The 22026-nt window shown below is 40.0% G+C and overlaps 1 protein-coding gene across 4 annotated transcripts in view; it reads right to left on the reverse strand.

Moving 5' to 3' along the window:
- Nucleotides 1–22026, reverse strand: part of LOC122976005 (diacylglycerol kinase zeta-like) — a 121083-nt gene that overhangs the window by 29307 nt on the left and 69750 nt on the right. For all 4 annotated transcript variants that reach the window (XM_044344249.1, XM_044344248.1, XM_044344247.1 and 1 more), the window contains 4 exons: nt 14450–14516; nt 8924–8964; nt 7338–7480; nt 2336–2422 (listed from right to left, as the gene is read on the reverse strand). In XM_044344249.1, coding sequence (XP_044200184.1) covers nt 2336–2422; nt 7338–7480; nt 8924–8964; nt 14450–14516 — 338 coding nt within the window. The remainder of the gene's footprint in view (nt 1–2335; nt 2423–7337; nt 7481–8923; nt 8965–14449; nt 14517–22026) is intronic.

Consider the following 22026-nt stretch of genomic DNA (forward strand, 5'->3'; position numbering starts at 1 on the left):
CACGAAGCAGCTCAAATGCCAGCAGAAACTACCACATTGTCATATTGTCTGCATCGTTGTTTCCATAGCTGATTAGGTGTTTAAGAGACATCAGATAATTAAAGTGAGATGACATGAAACAGTAAATACCATTCCAGGATATAAACCAAACAGCTTTGTACATTCATGGCTGTTAGCAAGGGTCAATTAACATTAGTGATGCGGTCAGAGCAGCGTACCCACTCATCTTTATACTAATAACTACCTTTCATTATTAAAATGGTACAAAAGATCACTGATACTAATTATCATACACATTACATTATGTGATCAGATTAACATGTTTAAAGTACTCAGTGTCACGACATGACACCATTCCCTGTGTTTTTGTTAACTGAAGTAATCATGTCTGTCATTATGTTTACATGCCACCAATAATAATAACCAATAATACAGCCAGTACTGTGAAAAAAAACATTTAAAAGCTCAGTTCACCCTAATCACACTGATCCCTGGATACATATAGCATGCAGTGTTATTTAGGTCTTAATTAGGAGTGTCATGTAATAAAGTTTTCATGATTATCATGGAATTAAAAAACTAAAAAATAATGTGTAATTTTCAAGCTACCATAACATCAGTGAATATATAATGAAACAATGACAGACACACACACAGGAGCACAGGTATGTTTGTCACATATAGCACCACAAAACCTCTTTGAGGATTTGTGGTGCATTGAGGATATTATATATTTTTCCCATGTGTGGACATAAACTATTAACTGATCTATGTAGTATTGGCATGCATCCATATCTGATTTCTGATTTCTCTGTGCCATAAAGCTCCATTGTTGTTGATCACCATGAACACACGCACTGTAGTTTATTTTGACCCAATCCCACACACACCGTCCTGCTGCCAGAAATACTCACTAGAGCACCAAATGTGGATTCATCTGCTGCTGAAAATAGTCCCCAACAAATGCACTATTTCCCCCTGTTTGAGTATTATTGGTTAAAAACTACAGTGGCCAGCAGTGTTAGGAATTTACTGATTCTTTTTAAAAATTTAAGAAAGTCTTCAGTAGGAATCAGTGGACTAAGGCCTGAGTAACACAAAGCAGAGAAGTCAGAAAGTATTGAGAGACGGACTATAGGATTAGTTTACAAATAAGAAAAATGAAGACTATCACTATCCTTGTCCCTTAAATAAGTCAACAGAGAAAAATGAATCTGTTTTCTCTCTGTATGAGCTTCTCATCCAGCCTGGAGAGAGAGAGAACGTTTAAAGAGCATCAACAGACAGCTGCTCTAACAGGTTCCTGTAGGTGAGAATTTAATCTCTGTGAGAGTGTGTGTAAATATGGTTAAAAGGATTTCATACGGAGGCAGGGCAAGCAGGAAAATGTGTTATCCACAGACACACACACACCAAGAGCACACATAACCATAGCTAATATTATAGTAACACTTGGCTGTTTCTTCATAAGGAAAAGAAAAAAATGCAAATACAAAATATTTTTGTATGTATACACCTACACACACATGCACACATGCACATACATACTTCATGCAAGCTTTGCCTCTAACAGGCTCTATAGCCTAGACAACAGTGAAGCAGCGCACTGTAATTTGCATGTACAGTACTCCCTCAACCAAACAGAGAGAGCCGAGTCCTTCCCACGTTACCCGCTATATACTGTACGTGGATGTCATCATGTAACTTGACATTCACTTTATAGACTGAAATACAATATTGCTTTCTGAATGTGATGCTTCTGCATCATTGTTTTGAGCAATTATAAAATATACTCAAGCTCTCTGGTCTGATGAAAGTTTAGACTTTCATAGTTTACGTCAAAACATTTACACACTTTTTCACAAATCTACCGTAGATAACAAAATAAACACAAAGCTCCTGTGAATCCTAGTTATTGTAACATAACCTTGTTACATTTAGTTCTGTCTCCATGGTTGCGTCATGTCATTCTAACACTGAATGGTGCTGAAATTTAGTCTAAACCTACCAGGGATTAAAGTTTTAATGTTTGAATTACACAACTAGCCTAGGCAACCATAACAGATTTGTTCTTCAGTGGTTGGCAATTGAACAGAAATGGTATGTTGATGCCATCCCACCCCCAGATACAGTCATTAACAGTGTTATAAATCTATTTTATTCTAAATGAAAAAAAAGACAAAAAACAAAACATATAGGCCTGTGTTTTCACTGCACCAGTTGACGGCCCTGCAATGAGAAATCCTGAAAAAAGTGGCCCATAGTTGAACCTAATTGCTGACTCCTGATATAGCGTTTCTCAAAGAACTTGGCAGTGTATTCAGTGTGTGTCTACCTGGTAGCAGAGGATGATGTTGAAGGAGAGGAAGAAGCCACAGGGTAGACAAAGACTTCACTGGAGGTCTGATTAGAGCTGCTTTCCCTGAAGATCACCAAATAAACAGGTTAAACATTGCAATCCTCTGGCAGAGCATTCCTTCACTATGCAAAACAGAGCAGTGACCTCAGGGAGAGTATACATTTTATCTACTGATTTGGAATAATGGACGCACAATAAATTTACATTTATTTATTTGGCAGAATGAATTGCATTCTTCTGTGATGTTTCTGCAGTGGTTAGATGGTCATTTTTCTCGCTGTCTCTTCCCTCTCTGCCTTGTATGCTACTCGTAAATTTTTCAAATGGTAGCACAATATATTTTTCTAATGTCTGTATCTTTTATTTGCAAGTAGTGTTTATTATTCAGTTCAATAATGTATTTTCTTAGGCTGGTTTCCAGAAGTTTCAGTACTGCTGTATCTGGCCTACTTTCCTGCAAGTATGTGTCAAATACATTTGCAGACTGTGAAGTGATGTGATTTTCCATGAGTGTTAGCATGAAGATTATCTACCTCTGTGGAGAGGAGATGGACTGATTCTGGAAACTAGATTTTCTCTGTAAAGTCATAGCTACCCTTGATGTCAATTAGACAGTGGGTTGGAAAATGCTCTCTGCTGTTCTATTTTGTGTCAACACTTAAATCTATGAGTCTGGTTAGTTAGGGCCTCAGGATATTCAGATATGTTTCACAAGTGCAAAGTTTACTACATTGTGGTAGCAGATGTAGATAGGCATCATGGCAGGGTGCACAATTTCACCATTAGTTTTTACTATGGCAATCAGTGTTATCATTAAGCCATCTAAGTGGGTCATGGGAGAGAGAGGCGTACATGGATGGCGCGACAGCCATCACTTCCTAATTGCATCGGACAAAGGACTTCTCTCTGTACTTGTCTTGTTAGGTCTTAGTGCTGCATTTGACACCATTGACCATCACATCCTATAACAAAGACTGGAACATTTAATTGGCATTAAAGGAACTGCGTTAAGCTTGTTAAAATCCTATTTATCAGATCGATTTCAGTTTGTACACGTTAACAATGAATCTTCCATACAGGCAAAAGAAAAAAAAACACTCCATAAATTTTGACTGCTATGGAGATGATGTCCAATCATATTTATCAATGAAGGCAGATGAAACCAATCAGTTAACTAAACTCCAAGCATGCCTTCAGGACATAAGGACCTGGATGACCTGCAATTTTCTGCTACTAAACTCAGATAAAACTGAAGTTATTGTGCTTGGTCCTAAACACCTTAGAAAGTCATAACAGAGTTATTTTTGATCAGCATATTTCCTTTAACTTAAGGACTTCCTTTTTTAACCTACGTAACATCGACGTATTGCAAAAATCAGGCACATCCTGTCTCAAAAAGATGCAGAAAAACTAGTCCACGCATTTGTTACTTCTAGGCTGGATTATTGCAAGTCCTTGTTATCAGGCTGCCCTAACAAGTCTCTAAAGACTGTCCAGCTGGTCCAGAATGCAGCTGCATGTGTACTGACAAAAACTAGAAAAAGAGATCATATTTCTCCCATTTTAACTTCTCTGCACTGGCTCCCTGAGAAATCCAGAATAGAATTTAAAATCCTTCTCCTCACCTACGAAGCCCTTAATGGTCAGGAACCATCATATCTTAAGGAGCTCATAGTACCCTATTACCCCACTAGAGCACTGCACTCTCAGGGAGCAGGCTTACTTGTGGTTCCTAGAGCCTCCAGCTATCAGGCTCCTCTTCTATGGGACCATCTTCCAGTTTCAGTCCGGGAGGCAGGCATCCTCTCTGCCTTTAAGAGTAGGCTTAAAACTTTCCTTTTTGATAAAGCTTATAGTTAGGGCCAGCCAGGCTTGCCCTCGATCAGCCCCTAATTATGCTGCTATAGGCCTAGACCGCCAGGAGATTTCTCATAATGCACTGAGCTCCTCTCCTCTCTCCTCTAATGCACATTACTAACTTGGCTTCTTCCCTGGAGTTTTTGTGCTTTCTCGTCTCACAGGTTTCTATGGATCATGGCGGCAGACCTCCTGGTTATGGATCGTGGGCTTCCTGCTTCCTGCTGGGACCCTGTGCTGCCATGGTCCTGTTTCACAGCCACTCCTGCTATTATTATTATTGGTCATATTTCTATCATTATTATTGTTGTCATTGTTATTATTGTTGTTGCTGTGCTTCTCTGTGTGTCTCTCTCCTCTCTCTCCCTCCCTCTTTCTTTCTCAACCCAACCAGTCAAAGCAGATGGCCGCCCACCTAGAGCCCGGTTCTGCCTGAGGTTTCTTCCTGTTAAAGGGGAGTTTTTCCTTGCTGCTGTCGCCAAGTGATTGATCATAGGGGAATGTTGGGTCTCTATAAATTAAAGAGTACGGTCTTGACCTGCTCTATATGAAAAGTACCCTGAGATAACTTTAGTTGTGATATATATAAATAAAACTGACTTGCCTTCATAGCACCATGTGTCAAAAGGCTGCTGGATAAGCTGAACACTGACTTACACCCCACACTGTATGGAAAAAAGATTTTGGAGCTCCCTATGACCAGTTTAACTGAGGAGTTTAAATGTGCAAAAGCAACGCTGGAGCTTTCAGAGTCTAGGAATATAGCAGTATGGTGTACAGCGCTAATAGTCACAGCAGGGAGGAAGTGAAACCCAAGGGAGGTAGTTTTACAGGTTCAGGCAGTATTTAGACATAGGAATATTGTAGGGCAGGTACAACTTGGGCATAGGGGGTTTGGACTGGGAATAGTGCATCTCCTCAGGAGATAGTTACCACTAATCTAACACCAGATTTTGTGTTGTCATCAGAAACACAGTGTGTTTCATGTAGTTAGCTTGTTGTTTTTAGCTAGCATACTATTTCCTGATGGTGGTAGCTGGTGATATTAGATATTAGGCTTTGTTGCTTGCTAAGGTGAGGGAGCTGAGAAAGATTGTTTTGTTTCTTTGGTGGCTGAGACAGCATGTTACTTAGCTTAACATATTGTTAGCTGGTAGAGGGGGTGGTGCTAGGATGCTGGAACACAGTGTTGAGCCTTCTCAGTGTTGTGGGCCCAACACAACGAAGTACCAGTTATTGAGAAGGTGCACACCTGATGATCTCTGGGCCAGATTATCCAATGGGTATTCTGGGTCGGGCCCAGGGGTCCATGCACACTTGGGGGCCAAGAAGCACAATTTTTTTTTTTTTTTAATGTTTTTTTTTCTTAAATTTAAATTTCAGGTCATGACACCATATATAATCAAAAACACACTCATATATTATTTTTACCTGGACAGAATGATATAATTGGTCAGGTGTGGAAACAATGGTTACATCCCACCCCGCTCTCCTCTATGCTGCCATTTCTCCCAAACCAATCGATAGTACTTCAAAAAGTTTCACGAGACTGGATGTATTCATCCTCTACAGTTAATATTTTTTGCTTTGCCTGCATGATTTTTTCAACAAAGAAAAATCAATTTGTTAATGGCTTTTCTGACTGGAAAAACCCTGAACACATGCATGATCATGAGAATAGCTCTGAGCACTCTACTTGCATGTTAGCATTGCTTCAGCGCTCATCTGGCACTGGAAACCAGACCGTGAACACTAAGCCAGTGCAACAGCCGAAGGAGAGAAGCGGTACTGATGAGAGGTGCTGAAGCGGGTTGTAACTGCCATTCACTTTTTTTTAAGCAAAAGATGGCTGCCTTTACATGGCGAAGAGCAACTGTACAGAGGAGAAGTGGAGAGGAGGAGATCTTCAGACAGACAGACATGACACAGAGACAGCCCCTGGGGGGGCAGAGCAGGAGAACAGGAGAGAGACAGTCAGACAGGAGAGACATTAACTGGTGTATGTGTGTGTTTGTGTGTATTTGTGTGTGTATGAGTGTGTGTGTATGAGTGAGGACAAACTACATGAAACATAGTATCATTATGAAAAAGCAAAAAAGCTCTGGCTGCTTTATTTTACATCTAATATCAGATACTTTAAGGCTCATGTTGTATTGTAATGGTTACTTTCAATGGTTACTTATTATTTTCCATTGAGGTACAGTGCTCTCTATAATGAATTAGAACTATTCCATATATGCCCTGTATGCTATGTGTGATTTATTAAAGAAAGAAAAAAAGCCTGACATCACAAAATGGGAGATTGGGTTAGATTTTGGTTGATCTATTCCATTTGCATCCTTTTTTCATCATTAGAAGAGGAGAGAGGGGGAGAGAAGAGGAAAGAGGAGGAGATTATTGTCAGACAGACACACACAGAGAGACCGCCCCTGGAGAGCAGAGGAGAAGAACAGGACCAGAAGACCAACTGGAGAGAGGAGAGGTAGAGAGGAAGAGAACGTCAGACAGACAAGCAAGACACAGAGACGACCCCTGGAGAGCAGAGGAGGAGAACAGGAGAGAGACAGTCAGACAGGAAAGAGACAGCAACAGGTGTGTGTGTGTGTGTGTGTGTGTGTGTGAGGACATTAAACGTAGTATTATCATTATCATACCAAACCATGTTGGCTAGGGGCCCATCAAACATTTGTGCCCAGGGATCTCTAACTTGATGATTCGTGCCTGGATGACCTCACAGACTTGCCTTCCTCTTACTCTCCAGATGGCTTGCTAATTAGTGGCTCTTGTGGGACGAGATAAACAGGGATGGTGACTGGGTAACTGAGCGTGCCATGGCACTCAGATTAAACCTCCAGGATTCAAAGGCAGTTTAACGGTATATTCAGGTTAAGCAAATGGTATCACCTGTCAGAGGGCTCAGTAGAGTTATGACAGCATAGCCTGATACCCACTACAGGGCCTAATGATAGATCAAAACATCATTAAACGCTTCCATAGGAAGCCCAGTATTAATGTCACCCAACTTTTGCCACATTTCACTGTTCACTATTGTTTACTGGTTAGGGCTAGTGCTCAACTAGTGGTGACACTGACAAGATCAGTGTGATGCTGATTGACTTACCTGCTGTGTACCAGGCTGGAAGCAGGGTTAACCAGGTCAGGCATTGTTGTGGGGGACGTGCCTACTGTCGTCATAACAACCAGTTCAGGGTCCAAAATGAAGATCTCTTCTTGGGAGATTTCTGATACGTAGTTTAGATGTTCCTGATATAACAATACACATGGGACATTATAAATAAACAGTGAGCCCAGACAGGTATTATCAAGAACCCAATGTGAAGTGAAAGCTGACTAAGATAAAGTGTTCGAAAGGCAATGAATATTGGGAAATGGGGAAAGGTTCAAGTTTATATAAATATCTTCTGACAATCTGGAGACAATCAGTCATGCTTGCTTTGATTTTCACAGTTGTTTTCTGCTCTACTCAACTAAATAAAATAACCAACAAAATGGTGCAAAAAGCTGATCATCACTGACATCGGCTTCCTGATTCTCTACAGTATACCTTTAATGAGCTCAAGTGGCAATGGTAGAAAACAACTACCCGATCAAAGCTGATCATATAAATTATATGCTCACCACCTGCAAACTTTCAAGCTGGTAAAAGACAGGAGAGAACCTGCCTCTTTGTATCTGTATGTATAAACACAAGGTAAGGCAGGTTCTAACCTTGCAGCAGTGCATCTAGTAAGTATGCCAGGCTTGCAAGATGCTTAGGAGTTCAGGCCAAAACATTCAGCCCTGCATTCAAACATTACAATAGTTTATATTTAGAGTTTTGCACTGGTGAGGACACACTGTTTCAGGTATCATCCCAAAGGCGTTGGATGAGATTGAAGTGAGGGCACTGTGAAGATTTGTCAAGTTCTTCCACACCAAGCTGGGAAAACCATTAATTTAATAAACTGTTAACACAACATTGGAATAACACTATTGTCTAAAATTACTGAATTCTGGAGCATTAAGGTATTCCTTCACTGGAACTAAGACCCCTCTCCACACACTGGCCATATAGTGAACTGGAAGAATGTGTATTTAACTACTTTTTTGAGAAGGAGCAGCTGGGCAGATTTTGCTGACCAGCTGTCAAAAACTACCCTCTTTAAACTAAGAAGGAGGCTGAGTATTAACAAGACATGCTACCCTGTTAGTTTCCCCCTCTCTGGATTCCACTAAAGCCTCTGTAGGCTACCTGTGGTGTATGAACCACTTGTTAGAGTAATATGCCAAGCGAGCCTGCACTACCCCAGCAATGGGAATAATTAAGCAACTGGCAAGAAACCAGATTCTGTTCACACTCATGAAACAGCGGACATCTGCTTCCACTGCTACAGCTTTAGCAGGATCCCAAGACGTGCCAAGTCATTAGGAGAGAAGCAGCCACAGTGAGAGGAAATTCTTGGACTCTCCCTTGCACTGTGAAGGTGGTGAAGGCTGTCATAAACATCTCTTGCAAACACAAACACACATGAAACATATTTTAAAATTAAAATGACCAGGGAGTAGAAACACAGGTACTTTTATTCTGTATGTTTCAAAATCACCTGACCTCAGAGAGTTGGTTACTTTAGGCTATATATTGAATGTATAACTGAATCTAGAGACATGATAGAGAAATAACATTCAGTGTAAACAAGATACACTTACCTGTGCTCTGTCTATCCTGTAGAAACGATCTGCTGTGGTAGCTGTGGAGACAAAGAAAAAGACAGTTTTAACCAATGAAACATTATTTGTGGTATTAAGGATGGATTACCTGATAGAAAACATGCAATATGCTAGGTAGCTTAACATGTTGTTAGCTGGTTGTTATTAGCCAGCATGTTAGCTGATGATGTTATAGACAGAAGTGAATATAGCTTTCTCAGGGGGCTGTGTTGAGTGTGTGGATGCAAGTAAGAGGGGGTGGTTCCGGGATGCTGGAACACGCTGTTCTCAGTGTTGTGGGCCCACCTCAATGAAACATCAGTTATTGAGAGGGTGCTCACCTGATGACTCGGTAGACTTGCCTTCACTCTAACTTTCCTGAGGTTTTGCTATTCAGCGGCTTTTGATAAAGCTAGTAGAAGTAGATAAACAGTAATGGTGGTTGGACAAATGAGAGGGCCATGGCATTCAGATGAAACTGTCTGTCAAGCCAGTTGGGAAAACCATTATAGCATAGTCCATATGAGAGTAGGATTCAAAGACAGTTTATATGTGCATGAGTTCAGAGCTAGAACTGTGTGTATGTGCACGTATGTATGACATTGTGTAAGAAGTGTTTTTTTTGTGATATTATTAGTAAGCTGCAGCTAAATGCAGGGCTGCCGACACCAGAGGAACACCAGGTCAGCTGTCCTGGGCCAGGGAGGGCCTGAAAGGGCCCTCTAATCTGCTGGGATAATTTAATAAAAGCTTGTTATTTTTTTATCTTCCTAATTTTCCTTGACATAGTGGTCGGAAACAATTTTACTTGTTAAAAAAAAAAAAGAAAAAAGTTTAACATCTAGCCAGGCCATCCCCAGTAAACTTTCAAAATAGCCAGTCGTCAAAAGTCAGGTGCTCAGAAAAGAACAGAGAGATGAAAAACAGAAAATGATAGCAGAGGTGCAAGGGACTACATGTATTTGAAAAAAAATACTGAAGTGGAAGATGCAGCTGCAACAAGTACAGCCCCACCTGCAATGGGGGTGGAGGGTATTAATTGAGAGCTAGCTTAAACATCTAGAAAACAGTCACTAATAGCTACCACCTAGCTTTAACTTTAACGTCCAGTTATTAGCTTGTATAAAAGCCTGACACAATATATCCTCTGACAGAAACAGCTGAGTATGGAGGTGGAAGAAGCTGCGTCAGAGAGGAGGAAAGACCCAGCCTGCGGATGAGAGCAGGGTGGGAGAGGCTAGCTGCAGTGAAGAGGAGAGGGAGGGAGACGCAGCGCTCGCCCCGGAGTCAGAGCAGCAGGTGTATGATACAAACACAAGCAAAATAGCATCAGAAACTAATTTTAGTGGTCCTGGGTTATGGCTGGATAAAATGACTGATTCTGACAGGGTGAACCTGGACCGTGTCATGGCCAAGAGAACACCTTTCACAGAGATCGCAAGAGAAATACCAAAAGATGCAGAACATGCGTTGTGTGTGTGTTATGGCCAGTCAGCATCTTGTGCGCAGTCAGGACTGTGGGGGCCTTTGCAGATCATCTTGTCTTGGGCAAGAGCTAGATAAATTGCAGGCCTGGCTGTATGAGATTAATATTCATGACATGCACCAGTAAACATGATCTGATGGAACTATGCTTTACGTTATTTTCAGGGTGCTGCAGCACTGAAACCTTTGCAAATTGCTAGATTGCGTCTATATGCATTTCTTCATTTCTACTCTTGGAAATCGTGCTTTTTTATAACTTTGGTACTTTTGTACTTTTGGCCATAATTGCTACTGGTTATGATAACACTCATTGGATCAAAGGACATCTCTGTCCACAGAACCAGCTGCAGCAGAAATGTACTGAACCAAAATAGTTTTCATGTCAGCTCCACAGGAAGAAATCGACGGCATTTGCTTATTGATTTATTTCCCCCGCCCACCGCAGCGGGTGAGTGTAATCTGCCTATGGTGAAACAGGCAAGGTCATAGCCACACTGGGAGCCTGGATCAATCAATATAGATACCATTTAATAAGTTCAGAACATATAAATAGCAGGAGATTTGTGTGATTAAACAGCTGTCTGTGGGGATAACACTTCTCCAAACATCCCAGAGGAGAAAAACACCCTTGGAGTCTGCATAGACTGATACATTAAATGAATTGGAATTGGAAGCATTCAGACTTAAAATAGTCCTGCGTTAAACCAATTCAAGGGGCTCCGTTGGTGGGGGCGTGTTGTTTACCATTCTACCAGTGAGACAATGAAATACAATCCAGGAACAGATTAGTGTCTTTAATTGTCTTTAATTAAAGGTTTGTCAGACACCAAAACACCGCACAGCGATTTGTAATACTTCCAGGATTTTACAACTCTTTAAAGTCATCACAGTAGCAGCTACATGTATTTTATCTTTCGTCATGGCAACCATGAAGTAAACACTAGAAAGACTGCATTCATGTTATGTGTGATTGGCTTGCTGGATGACATTGCCTTGCAGCAAAACTTAAACCAGGTTCAATTTTTTGCCAGGCGACCCTGCATTTTCACCCCCACTGCGTCAACGCACTGGTTCATATGAGGAGAGGGCTGCACTTTTTCACGCAGAGCTAATGTCTGCTGTCAAAGCTTTCCAACAGACCACATTTACCAGCCACATGAATGGAATGATCCAACAGGTTTTGAAGGGAACATATCATGCTTTTTTGTGATTTTCTGTTATTTATATACTCATATGATGTTGGATGTTACCTCAAGTTCCAAAACTTGAGGTGAACATAAAAATGCTCCCTGCAAGTCAAAATCTGCTTTGAATGCTTTGTCTGCAATGTTACCTCTACTTCCTCCTTGTGATGACATCACGATGGGCCCTATCTTACGCCTGGCGCAAAGCGGTGCAAAGAGGCGCCAAGCGCGACGCAAATGTCTTTGTTATTTTAAGACCGATGCAGTTGTCATTTTCCCGTCCAGCGTCCAGTGTTGGTCTTAAAATGAGGTGTGGTCAGGCGCATTGTTGGTGCATTGCTATCTTGAGGCAGCAGAGAGCGATTGCGTTATTGACCAACAAAAACTTGGTTTGAAGTCAAAGGTGCAGTGTTTCACTGTTATTTTAAGGGCGCATTATCAAGACAGTAATATGCAGCTACACAGGCAGGTGCACAACATGCATGAACTCTGCTTGTTACACACACAGGACACGCAGAAGTGCACAAACAGGCAAAAGATTACAAATAAAAGGATTACAATGTGAAAGAATATTATTATGTATATCAGCATATTTTAAAAAATACATGTTATCATGGTTAAGCATAATATTTATCAGAATTAACTAATCGCAGTAATGAGGGATGAAATTGTCTAATGGCAATACACATAGGTATTTAAACAGACGGACAACAATGGATCAGACACAGATCAACTTTCCTGCTGCATCAATACATGATGACATGAGGAACACATGAGGAAATAAATGAGGTGAAAACAATGATTAAACTAACGAAGGAAATAAATCCGCACAGCTTCTAGCTGCTGCCAGCAGCAGGATCAGAACCTTGGAGAGCTGATCAAGTCCTGATAACTGTGTTAATGATTCTTTACATAATTAAAATGAATGATTTAATTTTTGAACAATATTTAACATTCTTTAACATTTTTTGACATTACAGTGATCAGGTTTCCATACTTTCAGCAATTAAAACCCCACTGATCAAAACAACCCCCACCACCGGCTATCATAACTATCCTCTCAGAGCCAGTCACACACAGAGATGAGTGGGCACCAACTTTAATCCCACTGTGAACTGATTTTCAGGATTTGAACAACTGAGCCAAGAACTGATCACTGGGCAAACCAGCATAAGAGCACCAGAAAGCTTTCAAGTCATCACCACCAACAATAAGGAGAACTTACTGCACAACATGTCATGCCCTAGTGACATACTAGAACAATCCACACCAAACATGTGGACACACACACACACACACATGCAAACTCTAAAATGTAGACTTGTCTAAAGACAATTAATATTGTATGTTGATATGTGCATGTAAATGAAAGATATTCCAGTAGAGCCCCAGAGTATAACTATACTTGGATATGTGTATGCTATGTCTCCTTTAAACAAAGCCACAGTTCAACCTCAACATCTAAACCACAATGATTGCTTGAACTGTAGCACAGAATATATTTAATAGTGTGTGTGCTATTAGTATCACAGCTGTATGTGCTGGCAGAGAGAGCAGTGGGGGTAATCTGGCTGTAACAAGACTGAAAATAATGAGCTGTGTGGGTTGTCGGTCCACCAGCCATCACAGCTACTGATATGATGAACCTCATCACAGTTTAGCAGAAATGTATTTGTAAACTTTCAGTTCACCACTGAGATACAAACTACTGTAATATTTACCTCTAGCTGCTGACAGAAATCTGATTTTTTTTAAAATCTGTGTCTGCATTGACTGTTTAAATACATGTGATAAGTGTCATACATGGGTGCAGGGACTGGGTACTCTGCATGGCTGAATACCACTAGGACTAGGAGTAAGTGGCAATTAAATATTTAATATAATAGATTATATTAAATGTGATTATGTTTAATTTGATTATTTTAATACATTTAGAACAGATGCCATAAATATTTTTGTTTTAGAAAAATAATGCCAAGAGTGTGCAAAGCTGTCATCGAAGCGAAGGGTGGCTACTTTGCGAAATCTAAAATGTGAAAGATGGTTTGTTTAACACTTTTTGTTTACTACATGATTCCATGTGTGTTCTTTCATAGTTCTGATGTCTTAAGTATTGTTCTACAATGTAGAAAATTACAATATAGTAATTGTTTTGAGCTCCATTCAAGTTAATTTCACAAGAGCTACAGACAGCTAAGCAGCTCAGTCCAAATTTGTCAAAGTGGTAACTGCTATTTGACTACAGGTAATAATATGCAGTAAGTGCATCTAAGTGAAAGCCAGTTAATAACAAATTATCTACCATTATATGTTGAATTTGCTCTCTGCTCACTCTTTCATGTCTTACACTTACACTACATTAGCTTTACTTCTGAAAAATAAAAACTTGTAGGTGTGATGTGTGCCAGGAGAACATGAAACACATTCCAACCAGCATTGTCTACTTGACAAGTCCAACTTCACCACCAATCACCGATCACTTCCTTCCCATCTCTTAACTATCAACTAGGTATGGGTACAAATAGTAGATTCATTGATTACTGTGTAAGTGCATTGAGAACCAATAGAGTCAAATTCAATGAAGCCAATGAAGCTGATTCTGATTACTAATTGCATATGTACCCGATCGATCGTTTTTTTTCCTTATTTGATATTCTATTTGATTTTTCCCAAAATGGCATTTTAAAAATATTTTATAATAATGTATTCATCTGAATATGAGACAATATTTTGTTCTGGAAATTACGATTGAAAAAGCAGTTTTATTATATTCGAGGACTAGACAATTACTTATTCTTCACAACATCAGATATTCTGTCTTTCGAAATGAAAAAGATGAACATTCTGGTGTACTTACAGTCAAGGAAACACCATTTTGGAGACAATCTCTGCGAGGAAAGAATCTTTGGCTTGGCTGCTTCCTCCTGAGTGACAAAGAAACAGAACAGTTAGATTCCAAAGCAAGAGGAAACTGACTGACAGTGGAGCAGGGAATGACCTGGGGATGTAACTTTTTGTTAATAATAATAATCCCTCTATCTATAGAACAGAGGGATTGACAACAGAATAGCTTGAAGAACAGAGAAGAAGAAACAGATGCATGTAACAAAAAGTTTGGTTTCTTTGTTAGATATTTGAAGACAGAGAGTGGGGAAAGTCAGAGCCAAGACCAGAGTGTCTGGTCTGGCTGAAGCCTCACAAAGTATCCATCAAGTTTATTGATTGACTGATTGATTCATTGATTTATTGATTGACTGGTGGACTGATTGATTGATTGGTTGATTGATTGTTTATTTCGAACATGTAACAAATAAAAAAACAAGAATGACAAATATCAAGTCAACAACTTGACATGAAGAATATTTAACTAAAGTCAGAACCAAGAGTAACACGTGCCCTTGTTAAACTAAAACTCAATTAAAGTAACTTTACAACGCTGCCTAAAACAAATTACTGAACTGCACAACTGCATAAATAGTAGACTGATAGCAACTGTACTGATAGAAGGCAAAGAAATTTAAAGTTTTATTTTCACCTCTCTTACAGGGGACCCAATCTGCATTTCCATGTCTAAATTTTTAATCTGGGGCTCTTCTGGAATATTTTTACATGATTTACAATTAAAAACTCCTTATTTATCTTATACTGGTTCTTTACTCAGCCCCTCAGTTCAGCCTCTGTCTGAAACAGGCCGTTTTAGTTTCTGTCTCTTTAAGGCCCCCCTCCCGATGAGCCCACTCTGTTCTGATTGGTTAACGTCACGGCCAACTCCGAAGGCTACGTCAACAAAGCATGAAACATACTATAGTAGTAGTAGTTTCATTACTCTTTCATGTTCTTTACTTGAAATGTCAACTTCACAACTCCATCTATACATGTTCAAGACGGAATCCGATCCGAAATATGAGCGGACAACTTGAACAACACATGGAAAAACCTTAGCAACAACCTTAGCAACCAAGGCTATAGAACAAAAAGCTGTTTTTATGAGCATGCGACAAGCCAACGTCAGCTTGTCGGCAAGGTAGAAAAAGCTTTCAGAACAGGTTGATGCCCTGGCTTTTGACTTGCTGTAGGGGAAAGTCTCCTGATGGCTTTGAATGCAGACAGTACAAACCTCAAATGCCAGACCAGCTCTTTCTTCAACTCCCCAGGAATGCTGGCAAATAACAATAAATAAGTGAGAGCTCCAAATCCCCCCCCGTCTCGTGCATGGTCACTAAACCAGACCACTGACTCAAACCACCTTTGATCCTTCGAGCTACAAGACAGTGAATTGACAGTACCACTTGGATAAACAACCCCCACCACCGGCTATCATAACTATCCTCTCAGAGCCAGTCACACACAGAGATGAGTGGGCACCAACTTTAATCCCACTGTGAACTGATTTTCAGGACTTGAACAACTGAGCCAAGAACTGATCACTGGGCAAACCAGCATAAGAGCACCAGAAAGCTTGCAAGTCATCACCACCAACAATAAGGAGAACTTACTGCACAACAAGTCATGCCCTAGTGACATACTAGAACAATCCACACCAAACATGTGGACACACACACACACACACACACACACAAACTCTAAAATGTAGACTTGTCCAAAGACAATTAATATTGTATGTTGATATGTGCATGTATATCATGTGTGTTATTATGTGCTTTAGTTAGACTTTTATTCCACTGCCTTTAAGCCAAGAAATGTACCACAAACATAGTTCCATCATCCTTGATAACACTAACATCATGTTTAGTACCGTTCTGCTTGTTTCACTCTCAGAACACTACATCTACTATCAAAAATGCAAAATTATGAATCAGGCAATTGTTGTCGTTTCCTTATTATTATACATATTCTAATAAGAGTTATGTGGCCCAAAGAATCATTTCATATTTGAGTCGTGCTCATAATTGCCCCATAAAATCATAAAACTATTTGAGTGCACAAATTCCTACACAGCATTTCTACATAAATTCACTTCAAGTTTTGGAACTTTGAGGATGTTTAACACCCCACATCATAATAGTATACAAATAACAGAAAATCACCAAAAGCAGAATATGTCCACTTTAACATCCTCACTCCCTCTCTTGTGCTCACCAACTCACATGTCATGAGCTTAAAATATAAATATGAAATGCAAGTTTAACTGGGAGATTCACTTGCGATCAGCTAGTTTTCTTTGAGCTGTTCGTCTCCAATTAGCTCTGAATGCTGCAGCAAGGCTTTTTTAACGAGATCAAAACACAGACAGCATATTACTGAGATTCCTGTCTCTGTCCTCTGGCTCCCTGCTAGCTGTAGAAAGGAGGTTAAAACCTTGTTCTTTGTTTACAGAGCACTAAATGGTCTTCCCACTGCTTCTATCTGTGTATACTTGCCCCTGTACCACACTGTCAGACACCTCAGATCTCCGACCAAAGACTGCTGTTTGTCCACAGATCAAGGACTAAATGTTGTGGTTATAAAGCAGATACCCCAAAACTGTGAAATATTCTTCTGTCATCAATTTGTTTTTCTCACTCTATTGCTGTTTTCAGCTTAAAACACACTTTTACACTCTGTTAACTGGGCCTGACCTGACCTGACTTGATTGTTCCTGCAATGGTCTGAGGCCATATGTTGTATGCTGCATGTTCTTTTGCTCATTGTGGGTTTTAAAATAATGTGTGTTTGTATGTAAACTACTCAAATCCAACAGCCCTGCAATAAGTCCTACTATCATGAAGGTTCTACTGATCAGATTTTGTTGAAAATGTTTTAGAGGGCTGTTGATTCAACTCTATGGTCGTTCTGGAGGTTGTATGTGCTGCTCAGTGACAGGCAGTACACTACATGTAATCCCATTAAGTGTTGCTGGCTTTCATCAGAATCAAGTCTATTGCCATGTAGGTTTGCACACACAAGGAATTTGCCTTGATGTTGTGGTGCATAACAGTCAAAAATATACACAAAATTAAATAATACTAAATCATTCAAAAAGAGAAAGAAAAAAATTATGATAAAAAAAATGTAAATTATATTCTAAGTGAGAAGAGCTGCTGCAGGTTTAAATTTTAAATTGAAGAGAATTAAATGAAATGTACAAAATATTGACCAGGAATGTGCAAATGTGCATAGTGTTAACAGTATATTCAGTATGCAATTATTATTATTAATAATAATAATAATAATAATAATAATAATAATAATAATAATAATAATAATATACTTAAATTCTTTTTTTTTAAGAGCACGTTAAAGAAAAAAACAAAATAAAATATATAATCAAGAAAACAAGACAAACAAACAAAATCATCAGCAAACATATATATCAAAATCCCAAATTTGACATTATTATAAGTGTAATGTCCATGGGAGGGAGTCATTGTTGATGAGGCCAGCTGCAGACGAGAAGAAACTGTTCTTGTGGTGTGAAGTTTTGGTCTTGACAGACTGTAGGGAGGGGAGTGTTTCAAAAAGTTTATATCAGGGTGGGGGGGGCCAGCCATGGTCTTAGTCCTGGAGGGACTACAGGTTGCAGCCGATCGTCTTCTCAGCACAGCGGAGGATATGCTGCAATCTGCCCTTGTCCCCGGCAGTTGCAGCAGTGTACCAGATGGTGATGGAGGAGGTGAGGAAGAACTCAGTGACCATCATTGACTCTGGCAGGTTAAACTTCTTCAGCTGCCGTAGGATGTACATCCTCTGCTAAGCCTTCTCGGTGAGACTGCTGATGTTGAGAATTGTTGTTGGAGTTTCTCTGAGTAGTCATTTAGCCTCTTTCACTGCCTTGCTAAAACCTCTATTTCACCTCTTCAAACTTATCCTTGTCTCCACTCCTGATTGCCTCTTCCTTTTCCATCCTTAGCTGTCTGAGCTTAGCTGTGAACCAGGGCTTTTTGTTGTTGTAACTCACCCTGGTGTGTGATGGTATACAGCTGTCCTCACAGAAGCTTATGTAGGCCATCATAGCCTCTGTGTATTCATTCAGACTGTTGGTGGCAGTCCTGAAAACATCCCAGTCAGTACAGTCCAAACACTCACAGAGGTCCTTCACAGCTTTACTGATCCACTTCTTAGATACCCTCACTACAGGCTTAAAGAGTTTTAATTTCTGCCTGTATGAGGGGATCAGGTGGACCATAACATGGTCAGAGTGGGGGACGGCATGGTAGGCACCACTGATAGTAGTGTAATAGTGATTAAAAGTATTCTTCTCTCTGGTCAGACGTTTAAAAAACTGTCTATATCTGGGGAGGTCGTGGCTTAAATGACCTCTGTTAAAGTTGCCGAGGAGAAAAACTAAAGAGTCTGGGTTTGTCTGCTCCACACACAGTATCTAGTCAGCCTCCTGCACGTTGGCCTGCGGTGGAATGTAAACACTGACCAGTATGAAGGAGGAGAACCCACAGAGGGAGTGGAAAGGTTTACAGTTGATAAAAAAGATTCCAGATCAGGGGAACAGTACTGCAGAATCACTGTTATGTCATTACACCAGTCATCATGTGTGAGACAACAGATACATCCACCCTTTGTTTTGGCAGAGAGTAGAGCAGAGCAAGGTTAAACATTCTAGCCTTTGAGATTAACATTGGCTAGCATACTACTGTTGACAGATACTGAAACCGACAATTCAAATCTCACCTCCAGTTATTGCTTAAGAACAGACAACCCCTGTTGGCCGCATCTCTCCAACCATTTTTTCCATCAACACTTATTTAGCCTTCTGCTTTTGTTTCTTCTCACATGCAAAGCATTTTGTTTACATCTGCTTCCCGGTGAGATCACAAGGTGGTGCATTGATCTCTGGCACAATGATCTTAATATTATCCTGAAGGACACAGTTGGCTCTGGAGAGTCTCCTTCACTCTCTGATCAAGCTGTGCTGCCTGAATAAGCTACATCACATCACATACACACACACCATTCAATTAATTTACTGAGACTGACATTTAAAAGTCATTTAACATGATGTAATAAATTATAGCACAAAATAATGAGTGCAGGAGTTGTGTAATGAGCTGTTTATACTGTGCAAAAGTTTTAGGCACTAAAAGTTAAGTGAGGGTGATTTCAAAAATATTGCCATGATTAGTTTTTATTTATCAATTAACTTGCTACAAAGTTGAGTATGCAACAGCAGAAACCTAAATGAAATCAATGTTTTCTGTTAGCAGCTTTGCCTTTAAAACAGCAGCAGTTCTCCTCAGTACACCTGCACACAGTTTTTCAGGTACTTGGCAGGTCGGTTGTTCCTGCATCTTGGAAAAGTTGCAGTTCTTCTGTGGATTTCGGCGTCTCAGCTGCTTCTGTCTCTTCATGTTAATCCCAGACTGACTCCATGAAGTTGAGATCAGGGCTCTGTGGGGGCCAAACCATCTGTTGCAGGACTCCTTGTTCTTCTTGCCGCTGAAGATAGTTCTTTATGACTCTGGCTGGATGTTTGGGCTCGTTGTCATGCTGCAGAATACATTTGGGCCCGATCAGACGCCTCCCTGATGGTGTTGCATAATGGATAAGAATCTAAACATCTAAAGTGCTGGAAACTTTTGCACAGTTTTATACTGTATGAGCTTCTTTTTGTGAGTTGCTTGTACTGTAGCTTCCTGCTCTCGGAAGTGTTGTGTTGCGGTAGCTGAGCTACGTCCAATGAAGACCAGCTTGTAACTTCACCAGCTACAGTTTCAAAGTGGCATCCTCGACACTGCTGTTGAATTGTGTTGTCTTATACTGACAGGTGTTTCTAAGAATCCCCTCTACGTAATAACTATTAACAAAACATTTCAACAGACAGCCTCCAAAATAACAATGAAGTGGAATCAGCACCTCTCTTAAACAGTTGAACAAAAACTAAATATTACAACATTCATGAGGGTAGGAGTTATCACAGCCTAAGTTAAGCAATAAATAAGGAGAAAATGGCTGAATATACTGAAGGTTTCTCAAACAAGCTAAACACAATGTTCTGAATGTGATAGCTGTTGACTTTGGGTGTGACATTCAGGATTTTTTTGTGGTTGAAACTTAACTTTGAGCACAGTGCTAAGTGACCTGATGCAGCAGTCTGAATGGAGATTTGCAGACTCTGGGCTTTTATGGCTGTGTCATAGGCTTTTCCACAGTAACTGGGATAAAATCATTGGAGAACAGTGAATATATACTGTACGTAATCAATCCTGGTTTTGGCAGCTTCAATGGAAAACAAAAAAAAAAACAAAACAAAACAAAACAAAGAAAATGATTTTAGTTCAGCACTGCAGTTGACTAAATTTAAAAAGTCACCTTCCGATAGATGTGACAGGAGGAAAACAAGCCAAAGAAAGTAAAGTTATTTTCTTTTCAAACTGCAAACCTTTCATGCAGACTGTGACAGAGAGGCTGGCTGAAGTAAACACCGCTCCTACTCTCTCCCTGCGTTTGTCTTTACTTATCTAATCCTGCTGTCGTGTTCGGCAGCAGTCTCGAGTTGAGTAAAACACCCGCAGGCTTTTACAGCAAACTTAAAACACCGAAAAGTTGAACTTGTCTGACTGACTTGACTCCTCTCTTCTCTTCTTCACCTTCTTTCTTCTCCTGTCTCCATTCTCTCCCGCTTGTCCTCTCATAAAGTAGCCAAGTTCTTACTTTTGTTAGTCAGATCCAGTGAGCCTTCTGGGCCTTGTTCGTCATTCATCCTGTGCCTGAAGTTGTGTGTGTGTGTGTGTTATTTATAAAACAGAAGCATTTCTTAAAAGGGTCACATAATTGGAGGCCGATTCTACACCTCTAAAGACAAGGGGCAAAAAACACAAGAGAGAGTGTGGTGGTGAACAGAAACATAAATTAATGTCTGTTCTACAGAAGAGACAGTTCTTTGCTCTGCTTTCATATGGCAGTTATTTTATTCCTTTCTCCTATTTTTACCCGCAATAAGACAAGTTCAGCCAATCACAGCAAGCACCGTCACACATGGCAGCAGCCGGCACTTCTAAATAGAACATTACACTCCATTCACAGCTAGCTTTTTAGACATATTGACATACACTATAGACATTGTTAGACTCATAAACGAACACTGTAATTATTTTTCTCATTGGACAAATTTAAATGTTGACCTGATGATGGCGCTAGATATAAAGTCAGTAAAAGTTATTACAATTCATTCTGAGGGGAACATGAATGCCTGAACCAAATTCTATAGCAATCCATCCAATGGTTGAATCATTTCACTCATAAAAACACATGCTGCAATAAAGAAAGTTTACCTTATAAGGTCCTTATCAGACAGGAGCTATTTAGCTTCTACTCAATCACAAACTGCACCAGTGAGCATCATCAGTCACCAGAGAGCAGGAGATCAAACGGTGAAATGAGCGTTACATCACCCTGGTTGCTACGCAACACAAAGTCTCACAACAACTCATGAGCTGTCTTCGCATTAGTGATCTAACCTATATAAAAACAGGATAGTGT

Source organism: Thunnus albacares, chromosome 24 (assembly GCF_914725855.1).
Source record: "Thunnus albacares chromosome 24, fThuAlb1.1, whole genome shotgun sequence".
Taxonomy (NCBI): Eukaryota; Metazoa; Chordata; class Actinopteri; order Scombriformes; family Scombridae; genus Thunnus; species Thunnus albacares.